This window comes from Mesocricetus auratus, unplaced genomic scaffold, assembly GCF_017639785.1.
Source record: "Mesocricetus auratus isolate SY011 unplaced genomic scaffold, BCM_Maur_2.0 Super-Scaffold_100027, whole genome shotgun sequence".
In the NCBI taxonomy this organism is placed as follows: domain Eukaryota; kingdom Metazoa; phylum Chordata; class Mammalia; order Rodentia; family Cricetidae; genus Mesocricetus; species Mesocricetus auratus.
In genome coordinates this window covers 616,785-634,600 of record NW_024429208.1, presented here as the reverse complement: position 1 = coordinate 634,600, position 17,816 = coordinate 616,785, and the positions used below count along the sequence as shown (strand labels likewise).

At 45.5% G+C, this 17,816-nt stretch overlaps 2 protein-coding genes across 2 annotated transcripts; both read right to left on the bottom strand.

The window, feature by feature from the left end:
• Positions 1-119: 119 nt before the first annotated feature.
• LOC121134233 (class I histocompatibility antigen, Gogo-OKO alpha chain-like) lies at positions 120-3,173 on the bottom strand. Its single transcript, XM_040732129.1, has 5 exons — positions 2,947-3,173; positions 2,420-2,695; positions 1,587-1,862; positions 1,351-1,461; positions 120-533 (listed from the first exon to the last, which is right to left on the bottom strand). The coding sequence occupies exons 2-5, from the start codon at positions 2,682-2,684 to the stop codon at positions 529-531; spliced, it is 657 nt and encodes a 218-aa protein (XP_040588063.1). The 5' UTR covers positions 2,685-2,695; positions 2,947-3,173; the 3' UTR covers positions 120-528.
• Positions 3,174-13,995: 10,822 nt separating this feature from the next.
• On the bottom strand, positions 13,996-16,253 carry LOC121134365 (class I histocompatibility antigen, Gogo-B*0101 alpha chain-like). The gene is made up of 5 exons (XM_040732517.1): positions 16,181-16,253; positions 15,682-15,951; positions 15,147-15,422; positions 14,312-14,587; positions 13,996-14,183 (listed from the first exon to the last, which is right to left on the bottom strand). The coding sequence occupies exons 1-5, from the start codon at positions 16,251-16,253 to the stop codon at positions 13,996-13,998; spliced, it is 1,083 nt and encodes a 360-aa protein (XP_040588451.1).
• Between the last annotated feature and the right edge of the window lie 1,563 nt (positions 16,254-17,816).

The following is a 17,816-nucleotide window of genomic DNA, read 5'->3' as shown; positions in this document are numbered from 1 at the left end:
GAATAGGTGAAAGCCCAGGGTGGAAGGAGCAACAGTTGTGCACACGCAGGCCTCACTTGGCTCCACACAGCCTTCAACTCTAACAAAAAGCAATGGAGTTAAAACGCCACAGATGATTCTGAAATATTCTGAGACTTTATTTTTCCCATCGGGTTTTTTTTTGTCTTTAATACAAATCAAATGCCCACTCTGAAAGAAGTTGCATAACAATAAAAATGCTTAATTTCAAGAAAGATGCATTAAGTTGTAGCTCAGGAAAAAGTAAATTTAAGTCAGGGATGGAGGTTTTCCAGCCGAGCCTTTGTTGGAACAGCAAGGGTGATTAGGGAAGGAAAGATAATCAGTGTGTGGGTGGGACTTGTAGCTACTCAGGGCAGGGCTGCACTAAGCACCTGGCTACATTGTACTCACAGGAGACAGACAGACACATAGTGACAGTCAGATGCAGGAAGAGAAGTCATCAGTTCCTCAAACCACAGTGGTTAAAAAGAAAGAAGAAGGAATCCCGGTAGGCTCAGTCCAGCTGTCTTATCCTATAGAAGAGAGAACAAGGAAGAAATTCAGATCGGTGTCTTACGTGGTGACATTCTGAACAGCCCATCACACACTCAAACTGTCCCATTCCCAGGAATGTCCATTTGGCAGGGTTGTATTCTCTGTCCTCTCCCTGTCACAGACACAGACTTTTAGGGTATCACTTTTTAAAACTGTAACACAAGGCTGGAATCCCTAAAAACCTTGACTTCCCAGTGGAAAGTGATACAAGAACAGATCACACACTCTGATGATGGAACTCAATGAGGAGGTATGGGCTGGATGAGAAACTCCATGGGCTCCTGTGGGTCCTGCCACAGGTTTTTCAGGGATGAGTCCCCAGTGTAAGGACTGCAAGTCTGAAAATAACTGCCTCACATTTCACCCCTTGGGGTGATCCCTCTTATTAGAGCTCATGGAAGCTTCAGAATCTAGAATATGTAGTGGAATTTCCTGTTTCTTATTTCAGGGAAGTTTCCGGAACTGTGAATGCAGATCTAGAGAAAGATGAGCTAATGTGACGGAGGATTGCACATGAAGGGCACTAACTGGACAACTGCATATCTGTTCTCAGTAGGAACCTTTCCATCTGACCTCTGAGAGCAGAGGATCCGGTCTCTGCCATCTCTGTTTATTGCAGTGATGAATCTGTTCATTATTTTCTTTATGCTTCACAATGGAGTTAATGTCAGCTCCTCAGCACAATACAGAATAGGCCACTGTGTGGGTGAAACTTTGCTCTCATATGGCAGGGCACATTCACCTAGGCTTGATATTCCCAAGGAGACATGAACTCAGACCCCGCCCTTTTCTTACCTTTAGTCCTCCTCTTCCATATCAGAAAAGTCACCACAGCTCCCATAAGCACAGCTCCAAGAATCAGGCCAGTAACAATTGCGATAATGGGGAGAGGGGACTGAGGAGGCTCTGAGGGAGGAATGGAAGGAACAGTGAGGACTCTGACCTCCAGCTGTCAGTCATGACCCTGTTCCAGTTCTCCCAAGGACTCCCAACTCAGTGTGAGAGTCCCTGTGCTCACTCCTATTCCTTACCCCATCTCACGGTGATGGGCTCACGCAGGCCCTCATGATCCACACGGCATGTGTATCTCTGCTCCTCCCCAGGAGGCACCACCACAGCTGCCCACTTCTGGAAGGTGCCATCTCCTGCAGGCCTGGTGTCCATCACCTGCACATCCTGTCTGTGATCATTACCATCCCTCTGCCAGGTCAGGGTGAGCTCAGCATGGTAGAAATCCAGGGCCGAGCATGTTAGAGTGATATTCCCGTCAGCTCTGACCTTATGAGTCACATGCAATTTTGGGATGTCTGAGGGAATAAATTGAAAGATTCGGGTATTTTTTTTTACTCCTTTTGAAGATCTGTCAATGTTCATGCAACCATGGTTTGAATGGATGGGACAGTATGCTATAAGGAGAGATGCTAACCCCTGCACACTATCCTAATCCTACGAGAACGATGGGGTAATCTATTCCGAGGAAAGTCAGCACAGTGTGAGTTAGCACAGAGCAGGAGATTCTGTGTCTCCCTCTAGATATATGGACTTCTGGTTCTCCCTGGATGGAGACAGAGACTCAGCAACACTGGGTCAGAACAAATGTTCATGGGCAGTGATCAGGCCTCACCGAGGTCAGATTCAAAATGCAAATGGAAAGGAACTGCTGCTTAGCTGGCAGACTGAACTATCGAGAGAGACGATTTACATCTCTGGAGATTCCCTCTCTCTTGTTGAATCAGGAAACCCATGCCACCCTTCCCCTTTCATGCAAGACCAAGTTACTATTCCAACTTCTCCCTGCTGAGGAAGAATCCAAGGGGGACAGAGGCTCCAGTCACAGAGCAGGTGCAGCAGTTTCTTTCCTTACCTCTTCTCAGCAAAAACTCTTTCGCATAGTTCAGGTGTTGGAGGAGGAGGTACACACACTCTTTCTTTAGAAAAACACCCATAACTTTTGCAACTTGTGTCTTCTCCCACTGTCTCCTCAGGGTCTCAGCTTCCTTGCCAGCTACAGTCCAAGTGCTCAGGTCACCATTCAGTGTGATGTAATCACGGCCATTGATGATTAATTTACATTGTCCACGACGGAATTTCCCTCCAGGCCCCACATTGCAGGCAACCAATATCTGCATTGTGTGATATCCTGTGGAAACCCCTACTCTCAGACATTCTCACAGGGCCATGGTCCTTGGGACCCTCCTGTGACTCGGTACCTCCCACTTGACCTTTGTAAATGTGGCCACATTGTGCAGAAATCTAGATCAATGTCCCAAGGCTCTCTGTAGGCTAATCTACATGGATCTTATTTCACTCTGGTATATATTGGGATATGGGGAACTGGAGCAAACACATTGGGAGCTTGAAGTTGGGGATTTCTGATTCATATTCACTCACCAGTTTCACTTTGATTGTAGAGGTGAAGCACTGTCTCCAGGAAGTCTTGGTAGATGTCAATTAGTCTCAGAACGCCCTGTGTCTCACTATCCCAGTACGCTGGCTGCTGATGATCCACCCAAGGTGCACAGTGCCCCAGCCTTGGAATCTCTGCTCTGCTGTTGAATCTCTGGATAAGAATGTCATCCAAGTAGATACCAAGGATGAAGTCGGGCTCCAGGTCATGCCAGGTGAGCAGAGTTTGCAAATAGCTCAGGGAGTGTGAACCTAGGTGCAATGGGTCTTTAGGTTTAGTCCTCCCACCCAGTGTCCTGTGCTGCTCCCCAGTCTTCCCAGGAGAGCAGAGAACAGGAGACAGGGGACAGGGGACAAGATGTAAAGTAAATAAGGTCCTAGAATATTCTGTCTGGGCTAGGGGAGAGGATGACTTACCTGTGCTCCAGCCCCAGATGTGGAATCTAGGTTTTTTTCCCCTACTGGCACCCACACTCACCCTTTGGATGCCTGGTCATTGTGAGGTTGGCCAGGATCAGCAGGAGGAGAGCCTCGGGAACAAAGGTTTTCATTATTCTTGAAGACTGGACACTGAGTCTCTGTTTGCGTGTGTTCAGTTTATAATCATGATATGACAAAGGCTGATTGGCTTCTCTAAGAATTCCCCAATGGTAGTGAGAGAGAGAGAGCACTGTAGTTGGGTCATGGAAAGATGAACTCCTGGAAGGGGAATCTCCAGGGCCCTGCTTTCCCAGCTCAGACCCAGCTCTGGGACCTGGGATCCTAGCAGCAGTGCATGGAGACAAATCGGCTACCCTGGTCGTTGTGTACCTCAAACTGGTCCAAATATCCTCTGTTTCCGGTCCAGAGGCCATTAAGTCAGCAATTCTCTAATGTGAGAAGCCGGGGTTTTTTTATGCTGTGAATATATGTTTCTCTTATTGTTTGATAAATTGTTTTGACCAATGGACAGGCAGGATATTTCCAGGCAGCACGTATAAACAGGGCTACCAGACTAGGAGAAAGCTGGGAAGAGGAATACAAAGAGTGTGTCGCCAGAAAGAAGCCATGTAACTACCGGGAATATAGGACATCCGGGCATTCTCCAGTAAGCCAAGACCAAGTGGAGACACATATATTAATAATTATGGGGTAATTATTATGAGAGAGGTAGCCAATAAAAGGCTTATCCATCAGTCATACAGTTTATAATTAATAAAACCTCTGTAAGCTTATTTGGAACTAAATGGCTGCAAGACTGGGCGGGACAGAAACTTCCCTCCACAATTCTCACACTGAGATATCAGGATGTCTACAGAGCCTTAGAATGGCATCAAAGGTGCTTATGCTTGTGTGGATTATGTCAGTCCTTGTTCAGTAGGTTAGGACAGAGAATTTTAAACATTTGCTTTATAGAACATTAATGATAATGTGAATGTAAACAGAATGTTTACAAAAATACAATAATGTAGAGAAGTTAATAGATTATTCTCACTAATCTTAGATTCTGATTCTCCTTTTCAACATTTTATTGTTATGTGCAGTATAGGAAAAGATCTTCACAAAACTTTACAGGGTTGATATTTTTAAGATTTCTTTTATGTATTCTTTATGTGTATATTTGGTTGTTTGTGTATGTGTGAAGGTTGGAAGTACAGTAGTCTGTGGAGAAGAAACTCTTGGCGACCCTGGAGTCGGAAGAACAGGATGTTGTGAGCTTACAGACCTCAAGGACTCCAACTGTGGTTGCCTACACAATTTAACCATCTCTCTAGACATGGGGGAGTGTGTTTTTATTAACATCTTCAAATCATTTTAGTATTTTCTTTTTTCTTTCTTTCTTTGTTTTTTTCTTGAGATAGGTCAGGAAATCACAGACATCTACATGCCTCTGTCCCCTGAGTATTGAGAGAAATCCCTAGGTCACCAAACTGGGCACACTGAAGATTTTTTTTTCACACTGAAGATTTTTATCTTGAATATTTCACTAGTTTCATTCAGGTGTTACTCACAATCTGGTACTTAAAATATCATCATATCCTTTAAAGTAGCTGCATCCGCGTCCATAGGAGAATCAGGTTCACTGAGTTCATTTTGTGATATTAAATTTTATTTTCTAATTTAGATATTATTGAGCAAGTGGTCATTGTGCATAAATTTAAATGAATCTTCATCCTCAATGATGGATAGAGAATAAGTGCAGAATTGTCCTTATTCACTCTGATATCTGGGATAAAGCTGACTGGTCTCTCTAAGAGTTCCCAATGGGGGTGAAGTTGACCAGAAGTGCCATGAAAAGATTAAGTACACAGATTCCAGACTGACAGCTGGGGAACTGCATAAGGCCTAGCAAGGACTCCTGAAGTGGATGTCAGTTGAGGGGCTCAGGCAACCTATGGGGCCACTGGCAGTGGAACCGGGATTTATCCCTAGTGCATTAACTGGCTTTTCTGGAACCAACTCCCTCTGGAGGGATACTCTCTCAGCCTAGATACAGGGAGAAGGGCCTAGGTCCTGCCCCAAATGATGTTACAGCCTTTGATGATCCCCCATGGGAGCCTCACCCTCTCTGAGGAGTGGATGGGGGTGGGCTGGGGACATGGTGTGGGAAGGGATGGGGAACTGGGATTGGTATGTAAAATAAGATTGTTTTAATTTAAATTAAAAGTTAATAAGAAAAGATTAACAATTGGAAGAGGAATCTCAAGGACCCAGCTTCCCCACCACAGATCCAGCTCTGAGCCCTGGTATCCTGGGAACAGTGTCTGGGGACGAGTTGCTCACCCTGATACCTGTAATTGTCCTGTTGACAACATCCTTCTGAGTCCTGGCCCAGGTGCTGATCTGGCTGACAGAATCAAGGAAGCAAAGGAAAGCAAAGACCTATGTCTCTCACTGAAGTGTGCAGCTCTGGTCCCTGATCTGGGTTCCCATGGCCTCACTGTTATCTCATGGCTCCTTCCTAGCCAGCACAGTCCACCTGCAATAAGCCTTAACTTCCTGGTGATCTTATCTCACTGGAGGTTGGGGGAGGCAAGGAAATTAGGATGGGAGCTGGCTCCTGGGTCAGTGGCCATACAGTTCATGTCCCCAAGAACACAGAGGAGAAGAGACAGGAGCTGAGGAGGATAATGTGCTACTGACAGAACTGTGATGATTTCCTGCTCAGACATCAGCACAATATCTCCATAGGACACCAGGCAGTTGCCTCCACAAACCCCCAAACCCAGGCATCTACCACAATACTCTGAACTCCTCTAGGGGACCTTCAAAACACATGGTATTATCCAACTTGGGAGTGCACTATCCTATCTCTGAGACTTAGGACCCAGAAGTTATTCCTAATTCCATTTTATTGGATCCTGTATTGAGGTTGTCTGCCATTGTCACATCTGCACCCACACAGCCATCATTACTTAATTCTGATCTTAACTTGATGCAAATCAGACACACGCGCACACACACACACACACACACACACACTCTCTCTCTCTCTCTCTCTCTCTCTCTCTCTCTCTCTCTCTCTCTCTCTCTCTCTCTCTCTCTCTCTCTCTCTCTCTCTCTCTGCAGGAACCTGTCAAAAGCCTCCAAGACAGAAACCAAATGCTTTCTCTTCCTGGTGCTCTCCCGCCCTCTACTGGCAAAGCTTCAGGTTCAGCTGGCAAAGCATATACTTATTGGACTCAAGCCTGTTTTTGCAGCTGAGATGCAGCAAAATCATTTCTCACCCAATGGGAACAATACCTGAACCTTCTTAGCAAACTGAAAACACGGGAGAAACCCCACACCTATAAAAGTGATGGTATTAGTACACTGAGATACTTATCAAGTGCATGATTTTTGCTTTGTAATCACTATGTTAAAGCGACATTCACACATTTCAGAGATGGTTTGAATTCTGACATCCAGACTTAAGGACTATTCTTCACGACTGACTATTATATCAATATTACATTGGGATGACTTTGGAGCATAAATTAAATGGCTTAAAATAATCCTGCAACACGCATAAGGAACACCTTAACATACATATTAGTTTTCCATGTGCAGGTCTTTTCACTGTGGGAGGTACTAACAGGGCTTTTCATGCTGAGATGGACTAGAAGACTCCATCTCTCTCTGGACATGGGGCAGGTGTTGAGCATGGCTTAAACACTGCTAAATTCTGACATCACTCATTGACATTAATGAGTTCTAGGACTGAAGAGATGGCTCAGAGCTTAAAAGCATTCAGTGCTCATCCTGAGTTCAATTCGAAGCAACCACATGGTGGCTCCCTACCATCTATAATGAGATCTGGCTCCCTCTTCTGGCCTGCAGGCAAAACATTATATACACAGTAAATAAATCTTTAAAAATATTAATGAGTCTTACGCATTTATATTGTGAGAACTCTTTCTGATGTTAGTTTTCTTATAATAAACAGATACTGGGGATGTGACAATTTGACTACCTAATTATCAGAGATTGGACTCTTGGAGACACCTTGAATAAAGCCACTGTTTCCAGAAAATGTGATAAAACAACTTAAAAAAAAAAAAAAACAACGACACTCTGGCTCAGGGAATATTTCAGAAGGGGAAAGTCTCTTAGGAATGTTAGTAGCTATATCCATAAAGCCCCGCCCACATGACTACCCTAAAAGGAGCTGAACAAGGGCAACACCAATAGACATCTCCCAGTGAATGGAGAAAGGTACCCACGTCCTCAACCCTACACAGAGAACTGCAGGCACCTAAGGACAGCTGGGAGTGGGAGGAGTAATCTTCCTCAGAGAAGAGCAATCAACTAGGTATCCAATACCACATGGTCAGTCTTGAAAACACACATACATGTAACATTGTACAGACATGGTGGTTGGAATAGGAACGGCCCCCATAGACTCATGAGTCTGAATGCTTGGCCTATAGGGAGTGACACTACTAGGAGGTATGATCTTGGTGGAGGAAGTGTGCCACTGTGGAGGAGGCAGACTCGAGGTCGTATATGCTCAAGTTGTACCCAGCGTGGCACACAGTCAGTCTATTTCTTCTGCCAGCATATCAAGATGTATGTGCAACCCTCAACTCCTTTTCCAGCATCACGTCTGCCTACTCTCGATGCTTTCCACCATGAGGCTAATGGAATAAACCACTGAAGGTTCTGGGCCCTGCTGAGGTCAACCTGATCTGGCAGAGGGATGGGAGCCACCAGAATCTGGAGGTGACAGAGGCCAGGCCTGCAGGAGTTGGAACTTTCCAGAAGTGGGCAGCAGTGGTGGTGCCTCCTGGGGAAGACCAGGGATACACATGTCATGTGGATCATGAGGGGCTGCCTGAGCCCCTCACCCTGAGATGGGGTAGGGAGTGAGCACAGAGCCTCTCATAGTGAGAGTGGGATCCTTGGGAGAAGTGGAGAAGTGTCGTGACTGACAGCCGGAGGTCAGAGGCCTCTCTGTTCCTTCCATTCTTCCCTCAGTGCCTCCTCAGCCCTCTCTCCCCATGATGCTGATTGTTACTGGCCTGTGTCTGGGAGCTGTGCTTCTGGGAGCTGTGGTGACTTTGCTCATACAAAGTGGAGGAATGAAGGGAGGAGAAGGCAGGGTGTGAGTCCATGTATCCCTGGGAACATCAAGCCCAGCTGAGAGTGTGCCCTGCCACATGAGAGCAAAGCCGCATCCACACAGTGGCCTATTCTGTCTTGTGCTGAGGAGCTGACATTAACCCCATTGTAAACCTTAACGGACATAATGAACGGATTCATCACTGCAATGACAGAGGTGGCAGAGACCGGGTCCTCAGCTCTCAGAGGTCAGATGGAAAGGTTCCTACTGAGAACAGATATGCAGGAGTCCAGTTAGTTCTCCTCATGTGCAATCTTCCATCATGGTTTCTCACCTTTCTCTGGATCTGCAGTCAAAGTTCTGGGAACGTCCCTGAGATAAAGACCAGGAGATTTCTCTGGATCCTGTTGCCCCTGCTTCCTAAGTGACCATCTGAATGTGGACTCCTCCCTCTGACTCAAGGTTTAACTTCATTGATGGTGTTGGAGTGGTAATACAACCAAATCTCCTAAGACAAACAAGGATATTTTAAAAGAGGATTAGCAATTTTTTAACCCACAATTAGGCTGGAAGGAATAGATCTTCTATGGATGCTGACCTTCTGGTAAATACTTTTATCTTTCCCACAACAATGGATGAATGTTGTGTCTTTTTACCAGATTTAAAATCTGAAACTTTAAGAAAATGCAGTATAATGTAAATATGGATGTTTTATATATTTTATGATTGTGTGAATGAGGGCACATGTGCCTGTTTGTGTTATTCTGTACTGTACTCCAGTACAGTTGTCTGTGAAGGTGAAAAGAGATCACCCTAACCACTAAAGCTGAGTTTACAGGGGTTGTTTGCGGTCTGATGTCTGTGCTGGGAATCCAACTCCAGTCTTTGCAAGAACTTTGCAGGTGTTTTTCATTGTTGAGTCCTCTCAGTAGCTGCAGGAGGAATATGTTTACAAACATTTTCAGGTAATAGTAGTTTTTGGAGACAAGGTCTTACTATATAGACCTCCATGGCATAGAACTTGTTGTGTAGATCAGACTGATATAGAACTCAAAGACAGTCCCCTGCCTCTGCCTCCTGAATCCTGAGGTTTAAGGCATGGGGAATGGGCTGGTTGAGTTAGTTAAGCAGCTAAGAGCACTGGCTGCTCTTCCAGGGAACCTGTGTTGGATTCTTAGTAGCCACTTGGCTGGCCACTACTCTCTGTGACTCCAGTGCCTGGCCCCATTCCTTCTTCTGCAGTTGTGGAGATATCTTGCTGAACTCCATTTCCCCAGAATGCTCATGATGCAAAGACATACATGCAGGCAAGATACCTATACACATAAAGGTCATTAAAACTTAAGAATGAATGCCAGGGACCACCACAAAATGCACAAAAGCACAGGAACCACCGCTGTGCTTCTTGTAGATTTTTACATTTCGTATTTCTCTAAGTGGACACAGGTGGTGTTTCTTCCAGGTTGTTCACACTGTGGACTTCAAATATCGATGAACTCTTCATTTCCTGTGGCATCTATATCCACAGCAGAGTCCTGTACACTGAGTGTGTGCTGCGCTTATATGAATAGTTTTAAAGGAGAGTATGGTTTGACTGAGTCCTTAGATATTTCAGTATTCACTCGTTTAAGTAAAAACTGTCAGAAACTCGGTTGTCAGTATCACCACGTAGGCCCCTAAATATCGCAAGCAGAAGAACTTGGTAAATATATCTTGACAAATTTGAATTTCAAAACTACTAATGTTCTCTTGGGTTTTATTCACTGACCTGGCTGACTAGGAATGGGTATTGGTGGGCTATGGATTGGTTCACAGAGTATACTAGACGGGGAAGAGAATATATTCCTTAACTGTATTCCAAAGGCTCACAAAGTGGGCAGGAAGAAAAGGAGAGCCAACGGTTGCAAATGGGAGTGACAGCAGGTTATCTACTGAGGACAAGTTCTTGCTTTCAGTACGTTTCTTTATGTGCAGTGTCCTGGCATACCATTCAGTCCTTGGGGACAGGAGTCCAGAGATGCAGATGTGACAGAGTTTTTGGGAGGTGAGCACGAACCACAGCCCGCGTCATTCTCAGTGTAACCAATTCTAATTTTCTGCCGCTGACTATTTAAACGGGAATGGATTCCGTGAAGTTCAGGCTATCACTTCTTATAACACAGGTTACCCCATTTTTTTTACTTAAAAACATTTCTAAGAATGTATTTACAAACTTCTTACACTAGAACAGGAGAAGTTGGTTATGTGCCTCTCATCACGGCGTCTCAGAAAAACAGGCATAAATATCAAGAGATCGAGACCATCCACAGCTACAACGATAACCACAAAAAATGCACACAAATAAATGTGCACTTCTGCCTCTATGTGTCACTCGCTGAAACCCTGACAGCTCTTATAGACATGGATAAACGGACATCCTTTAAAACTTCTCAGAAGACTTCAGTGTCGTGGAAAATGCCTGTAATGCCAGGGCTTGGAAGGTAGAGGTGGTAAGGTCAGGAGATCAAGGACAGGAGACTCCTGATAGAGGAGGACACACAGGCCCAGTCTGAGCGAATCTCCAGGGAATAACCCGGGGAAAGCCAGGAAACTGTTGTGAGAAGGGGTGAGGGATGACCTGAGAACTCTAGTTTATTATCAAAGTGAAATAGGAAAATTTAATGGTCGGGGGCGGGGTGTCTGTCCTCTCTCCCTATATTTAAACATGAACATCGTGTCAGGATCCTAAAGATGAAACTAGAGACTCAGAGTAGTGCGTCACTGGGCCTGTTTCCTCCTCTTCCCACTGAGGCCACATCCAATAAACACCCTTTCTCTGCTTTTCACTGTATTTGTGTAGTTACTTGCCCTGTTGTGTTGGCCAATCCTAGATTATTACACCTGTCAGAAAACAGACTTTAACCCTAAAATGTCTGATGATAACAGCATGGAGCATCCTTGGCCAAGGGTCCATGCCTTTGTGAGACAGTGAAAGAAACACCTCTGTTATCAGAAACAGGGGACACTCTGGGAGAATGACTCCACACTCATACTCAGCAGTGTAGACAGGTCTCATTCCCTGTAGATACAGGGAAAAAGCAGATGAGCCCACCTCCTCGGGATGGAGGAAAACAGGACAGACAGCCACAGTCCATTGGAATGTATGGGTTCCACTTTCCAAGTTCAGGAACAGCTGTGTGAAATAGGAGGTGATGACCAGATATCTCTAAAAAATATCAGCAACCAGAATGGGGGAAATTTTACAAATCAGAATGAGGAAAGGCCCTGAGTTCCTAAAGTAGGATTAGGGCATTTATGGAGGACCCCCATCCTGGGAGAAGGAGATGCCAAAGCTCTGTTAAAGTCATCCCCCAGAATATCTCCTTAGTTCTAACAGGAACATCCATTTAAAGAGCACTGGATATATGACCAGTGATTAAAATCACTGCCCACCCTTCCAGGAAACCTGGGTTCCAATTCCCAGCACCCAACCAGGCTCTCACAACCATCTCCTATAGTCACAAGTTATCCAGAGATCTTCTCTACCATCTACAGCCACTAAGCAAGAACATTGTACACAGAAACACATTCAGAAAAGAAATTATACACAAATAAAAATGAATCAGGCAGTGGTGGTGCACACCTTTAATCCTAGCTCTCAGGACTCAGAGGAAGGCTGATCTCTAAAATGTAGGCCAGGTATGCAGGGGACCAGCCTCAGAGGAAAGGGCAGAGAAATAACATAGCGGGAGGGAGTCCAGACTGGTCCTCATCCACTTTATAACTCTGGTCTTCAGGATGATGCTTCTCTAAGATTCCCAGTGGCAGTGGCAGAGCCCTGGTGGGTTGAGTCATGGAAAGATTAACTACCATGAGAGGAATCTCTAGAGTCCTGCTTCCTGGCCTCAGACCCAGCTCTGGGGCCTGGTATCCTGGGAGCAGTGTCTGGGGACAAGCTGCTTACTGTGATCCCAGTACTGGTCCTGTTTACAACATCCCTCTGAGTTCCAGTGCTAGTCCAGATGCTGATATAGATGTCAGAATCAAGGAAGGGAAGACAATGACGTCAGAATCAAACAAAGAATTGAGACCAAATGTAATTCCTACAGAGCCAGGAATGTACACATCCCTGGATGGAACATCAGTCTAAAGCCTGAAGAGCCTGACTGCCAACATGACAGAACAGCACGGACACTGGACAGACACAGCCAATGCCTGAGATCTTCTGACCGCATGTCTTGTCGGAACAGGTTTATTCAAAGAACGGGGATTAGGATCACAAAGGAGGGAAGGAACTAGGAGAAAGCCCAAGGTGGAAGGAGCAACAATTTTGCACCCACAGGCTCCACTGTCACAAGAAACAATCCAGTTAGCACAGACCACAGGGTTCCATAAAGTTCTATGTGAGACTTTATTTTCTCCATCAGGTTTTACTCATCTTTAATACACTAATCAAACACTCAATGTGAAAGAAGTTGCATAACCATAAAAAAGATGCTTAATTTCAAGAAAGATGCATTAAGTGGTAGCTCAGAAAACTAAGGTTCAGTCAGGAATTGAGGTTTATCGGCCCAGCCTCTGTTGGAACAGCAATGGTTACTGGGGAAGGAGTGATGATCAGTGTGTGGATGGGACTTGTCACTGCTCAGGGCAGGGCTGCACTCATCACCTGGTTACATTGTACTCACAGGAGATAGACACATAGTGACAGTCAGATGTAGGAAGAGAAGTCATCAGTTCTTGAGGCCACAGTGAGAAAAAAGAAAACAGAGCAAATTCTGCCTGTTAGGCTCAGTCCTCTGGTCTTGCTATGTAAAAGGAAAAAAAACGAAGAAATTCATATACTGTCTTTAATGGTGACATTCTGAACAGCCTATCACACCTTCAAACTGTCCCAAGATTCCCCATGCCTCAGGGCTCTATCCGCGGACCTCTCCCTGTCACACACCAGGTCCTTTAGGGTGTCACTTTTTAAAGTTGTAGCACAAGGCTGGACATCCTAGGAACTTTGTCTCCTAGTGGATACAAGAGTGGGTCTCCTCTGAAGATGGAACTAAATGAGGAGGTGTGGGCTCGTTGAGAACCTCCATGGTCTCCTGAGTACACTGTCACAGGTGTCTCAGGGATGAACCCCCACTTAAGGGACAAGCAAGCCTGAACATGACTGCATAACACTATACCCTGGGAATAATCCCTTTTATTGGAGCTCATGGAAGCATTAGGATCTAGAAGGCCTAGAGGAATCTCCTGATCCTTATCTCAAGGACGTTTCCAGAACTGTGAAAGCAGATCCAGAGAAAGATGAGGAAACATGATGGAAGATTGCACATGAAGGGGACTAACTGGACTCCTGCATATCTGTTCTCAGTAGGAACCTTTCCATCTGACCTCTGAGAGCTGAGGACCCGGTCTCTGCCCCCTCTATCACTGCAGTGATGAATCTGTTCGTTATTTCATTCATGCTTCACAATGGGGTTAATGTCAGCTCATCAGCACAAGACAGAATAGGCCACTGTGCGGGTGAAACTTTGCTCTCATATGGCAGGGCACACTCTCAGCTGGGCTCGATGTTCCCATAGAAACATGAACTCAGACCCCACCCTTTCCTTACCTTTGGTCCTCCTCTTCCATATCAGAAAAGTCACCACAGCTCCCATGAGCACAGCTCCAAGAACCAGGCCAGTAACAATTGTCATGATGGGGACAGAGGGCTTAGGAGGCTCTGAGGGAAGAAGGGAAGGAACAGTGATGACTCTGACCTCCAGCTGCCAGTCATGACCCTGGTTCAGTTCTCCCAAGAACCCCACTCTCTCTGTGATCCCTCTGTGCTTACATCTATCTACACCTTACCCCATCTCAGGGTGAGGGGCTCAGGCAGCCCCTCATGATCCACATGACATGTGTATCTCTGCTCCTCCCCAGGAGGCACTACCACATCTGCCCACTTCTGGAAGGTGCCATCTCCTGCAGGCCTGGTCTCTATCACCTCCACGTCCAGATTCTGGTTGCTCCCATCCCTCTGCCAGGTCAGGGTGAGCTCAGCATGGTAAAAATCCAGGGCCCAGCACCTTAGAGTGATCCTTCCATCAGCTCTGACCTTATGGGTCACATGTAGTTTCGGAGTGTCTGAAGGGATTAAATTGGACAATTCAGGTATTTCACATTCTCTATGGAGATCCATGAATGTTCATGTAACCTTGTTTTGATAATTGGGGCAGTTCACTAGAAAGAGATGCAGACCTCATGTATCAGCCTAATCCCAGGATACGGATGGGATCACCTATTCCTTGGAAAGCTTCAGAACCCACATAAGCCAGCACAGAGAAGGAGTATCTGGGTATCTCTCTAGGAATATGGACTTCCGATTCTGACTGGATGGGGCCTGAGACTCAGCAACACTGGCCTTTGATCACAAATGTACATGGACAGTGAACAGTCCTTACTGAGGCCAGATTCAAAATGCAAACAGAAGGGAACTGCTGCCTGATTGACAGACTGAACTTTCCAGAGAGTAGACTTGTAACTCTGTAGAGATCCTCTCTCTTGTCGAATTGGGAAACCCATGCCACCCTTTCCCCTTCCATGCAAGACGAGTTGGTGTTCCAACTTCTCCCCGCAGACGGAGAATCCTCGGGGTGGACAGGGGCACCAGTCTCAGTGCGGGTGAGGCAGTTTCTTTCCTTACCTGTTCTCAGAAAAAACTCCTTCCCATAGTCCAGCTGTGAGCGGAGCAAATTCACACAACCACTCTCCAGGAAGCGCTTCAAATTTTGTGCATGATTTTTCTTCTGCCACTCTTGGGCTATCATCTCTGCTGCCTTGCCAACTGCAGTCCAGGTGCTCAGGTCCTCATTTAGTGCGATGTAATCATAGCCATTGAAGACCATTCTATATTGTCCACGAATGTAGTTTGATCCAGGCAGCACATCACAGCCCATCAGGAACTGCACCGTGTGATAGCCTGCCCAAGGCCCTGCTATCAGCCACTCTCACAGGGACAGATTTCTTTGGCCCTTCTGTGGCTCGGGGCCTCCCACTTGGCCTTTACAAATGGCTGTGTTGGAGCTTAACTTGTGCAGAACACCGGGTCACTGTCCCCAGGTTCTCTGTACCCTAGTCTACGTGGGTCTCATTTTACTGGGGTAAATCTTGGGTATGGAGAACTGGAGAAAACCTTTTGGGGGTGTGAAATTTGGGGTTACTGATTTGGGTTCACTCACCAGTTTCACTTTGATTGTAGATCTGAAGCACGCTCTTAAGTAGGCTTTTGCAGGTTTCAAGTTGAAAAAGGACGTCAATAGTCGATTTTTCCCAATAGTCTGGCGGCTGCTGATCCAGCCAAGGTGCACAGTGCTCCAGCCTCGGAGTCTCTGCTCTGGTGTTGAGTCTCTCAATAAGAATGTCATCCAGGAAGACAGCACAGGCCAAGTGGGGCTCCCGGAGGTGAGGCCAGGTGAGGAGTGTGTGCAAATAGTGCAGGGAGTGTGAACCTAGGTGCGGTGGGACTTTAGACTTAGACCTCCCAACTACTGTCCTATGCTGATCCAAAGAGATGTCCCAGGAGAGCAGGGAGCAGGAGACAGGGGATAGGGGGCGGGATATGAAATAAATAAGGTACTGAGCTAGTGATGAGACAAGACTTTCCTGTGCTGCAGCCCCAGGGGTGGAATCCTTATATTTCCCAGAGTAGGTCCTTTCCCTCCTGACACCCACACTCACCCTCTGGATGCCTGGTCATGGCGAGGTTTCCCAGGATCAGCAGGAGGAGAGCCTCGGGAACAGAGGTCTTCATTTTGCTTGAAGTCTGGTCACTGAGTCTCTGCTTGTCTGTGTTCCGTTTATAATCATGATATGGAGAAGGCTATTGGCTTCTCTAAGAATTCCCAGTGGTAGTGAGAGAGAGAGAGAGAGAGCATTGTGATTGGGTCACGGAAAGATGAACTCCTGAAAGGGGAATCTCCAGGGCCCTGCTTTCCCAGCTCAGTCCCAGCTGGGACCTGGGATCCTAGGAGAAATGTGTGGGGACATATTGGTTACCCTGGTCATTTTCCACCTCACCCTGGTAAAAATATCCTCCTGAGTCCAGACCAGAAGCCATGGAGTCATCAGATTTCCCATTGAGGTAGCAGAATGTCTACAGAGTCTTAGAAATTGATTGACCCTCAAAGGTACTTATGTTTATATAGATTATATCAATCTGTGTTCACTGCATTAAGAACTGATAATTTTTAGCCTAGATAACATCTTGAATGTTGAGGTACTATCAGTACATTTACATTTTCCTCTATTAGTACATTGGAAAGAATAACGAAATGACAGACTCTGTATATCCCCCATGGACGGCCTCACCCCCCCTGGGGAATGAAGTGGGGATTGAGTGTGGGGGGGGATTAGGGTGGCTGGTGGGGGGCTGGGGGAGGAAGGAGGGAGAGGGAGCTGAGATTGACATGTGAAGCAAGCTTGTTGCTAATTTAAATAAAAAAGATTTAAAAATAAAAAAGAACTGAGAATTTTACACATTCGCTTAATTGAACATTAGTGATAAAGTGCGTATAAGCACAATGTTTACAAAAAGGAACGACTGTGTTGGAAAATACAATGATGTGGTGAAACTAATAGATGTTTCCATGTCTGCCTGTACTTACCTTCAGCTTTATCACTAGATATATCTTGGACTATGATTCTCCTTTTTCAATATTTTAGTTTCGTGTGCTGTGTAGGAAAATCACTTAACAAAAATGTACAGGAAAAATGTTTTAAGATTTATTTTTATTTTTTGTTTATGTATATGTTTACTTGTATGCATGTGAATGTTGGGAGTATGTTAGTCTATGGAGGCCTGAAAAGCCTGTTAGTACCTTTGGAGGTTGTAAGCTCCCAGACTTATGGGACTCCAACTGTGGTCATGTACACAGTTTAGCCTTCTCTCCAGCCACAGAGAGAGTGTTTCTATTAACATTTTCCAATCATTTTCTTTTTTTTCCTTAGGTTGGCCAGGAAGTCACAGACATCCACAAGTTTCTGTACCCTGAGAAAAATCCATGGACCACCATACTGGGTTCACTGGAGACGTTTATCTTTGATACTTCTCTATGTTCATTCACATATTGCTTATATTCTGGAACTTAAAATATCATCCAATCCTCCAGTTTGCTGCATCCGTGTCTGCAGGAGAATCAAATTCATTGAGATCATTTTGCGTTACAAAACTTCATTTTTGAATTTAGGATATTATTGAGCAAGTTCATCAGCGTGCATACATTTAAAAGGATATCCATCCTAAGTGATGGGCAGGCACTGAGTGCAGAGTTTTCCCACTCTGACATCCAGGATGATGCTGACTGGCTTCTCTAAG

What these genes read in the sequence shown, in the direction of transcription:
- LOC121134233 (XM_040732129.1), bottom strand. Translation starts at nt 2,684, where the DNA reads ATGCAGATATTGGTTGCCTGCAATGTGGGGCCTGGAGGGAAATTCCGT. An exon ending in AGAGTTTTTGCTGAGAAGAG is followed by an intron (nt 1,863 to 2,419) that starts GTAAGGAAAGAA and finishes TTATTCCCTCAG; the next exon opens with ACATCCCAAAATTGCATGTG. An exon ending in GCCCATCACCGTGAGATGGG is followed by an intron (nt 1,462 to 1,586) that starts GTAAGGAATAGG and finishes TTCCTCCCTCAG; the next exon opens with AGCCTCCTCAGTCCCCTCTC.
- LOC121134365 (XM_040732517.1), bottom strand. Translation starts at nt 16,253, where the DNA reads ATGAAGACCTCTGTTCCCGAGGCTCTCCTCCTGCTGATCCTGGGAAAC. An exon ending in CATGACCAGGCATCCAGAGG is followed by an intron (nt 15,952 to 16,180) that starts GTGAGTGTGGGT and finishes CACCGCACCTAG; the next exon opens with GTTCACACTCCCTGCACTAT. An exon ending in GCCCCTCACCCTGAGATGGG is followed by an intron (nt 14,184 to 14,311) that starts GTAAGGTGTAGA and finishes TTCTTCCCTCAG; the next exon opens with AGCCTCCTAAGCCCTCTGTC.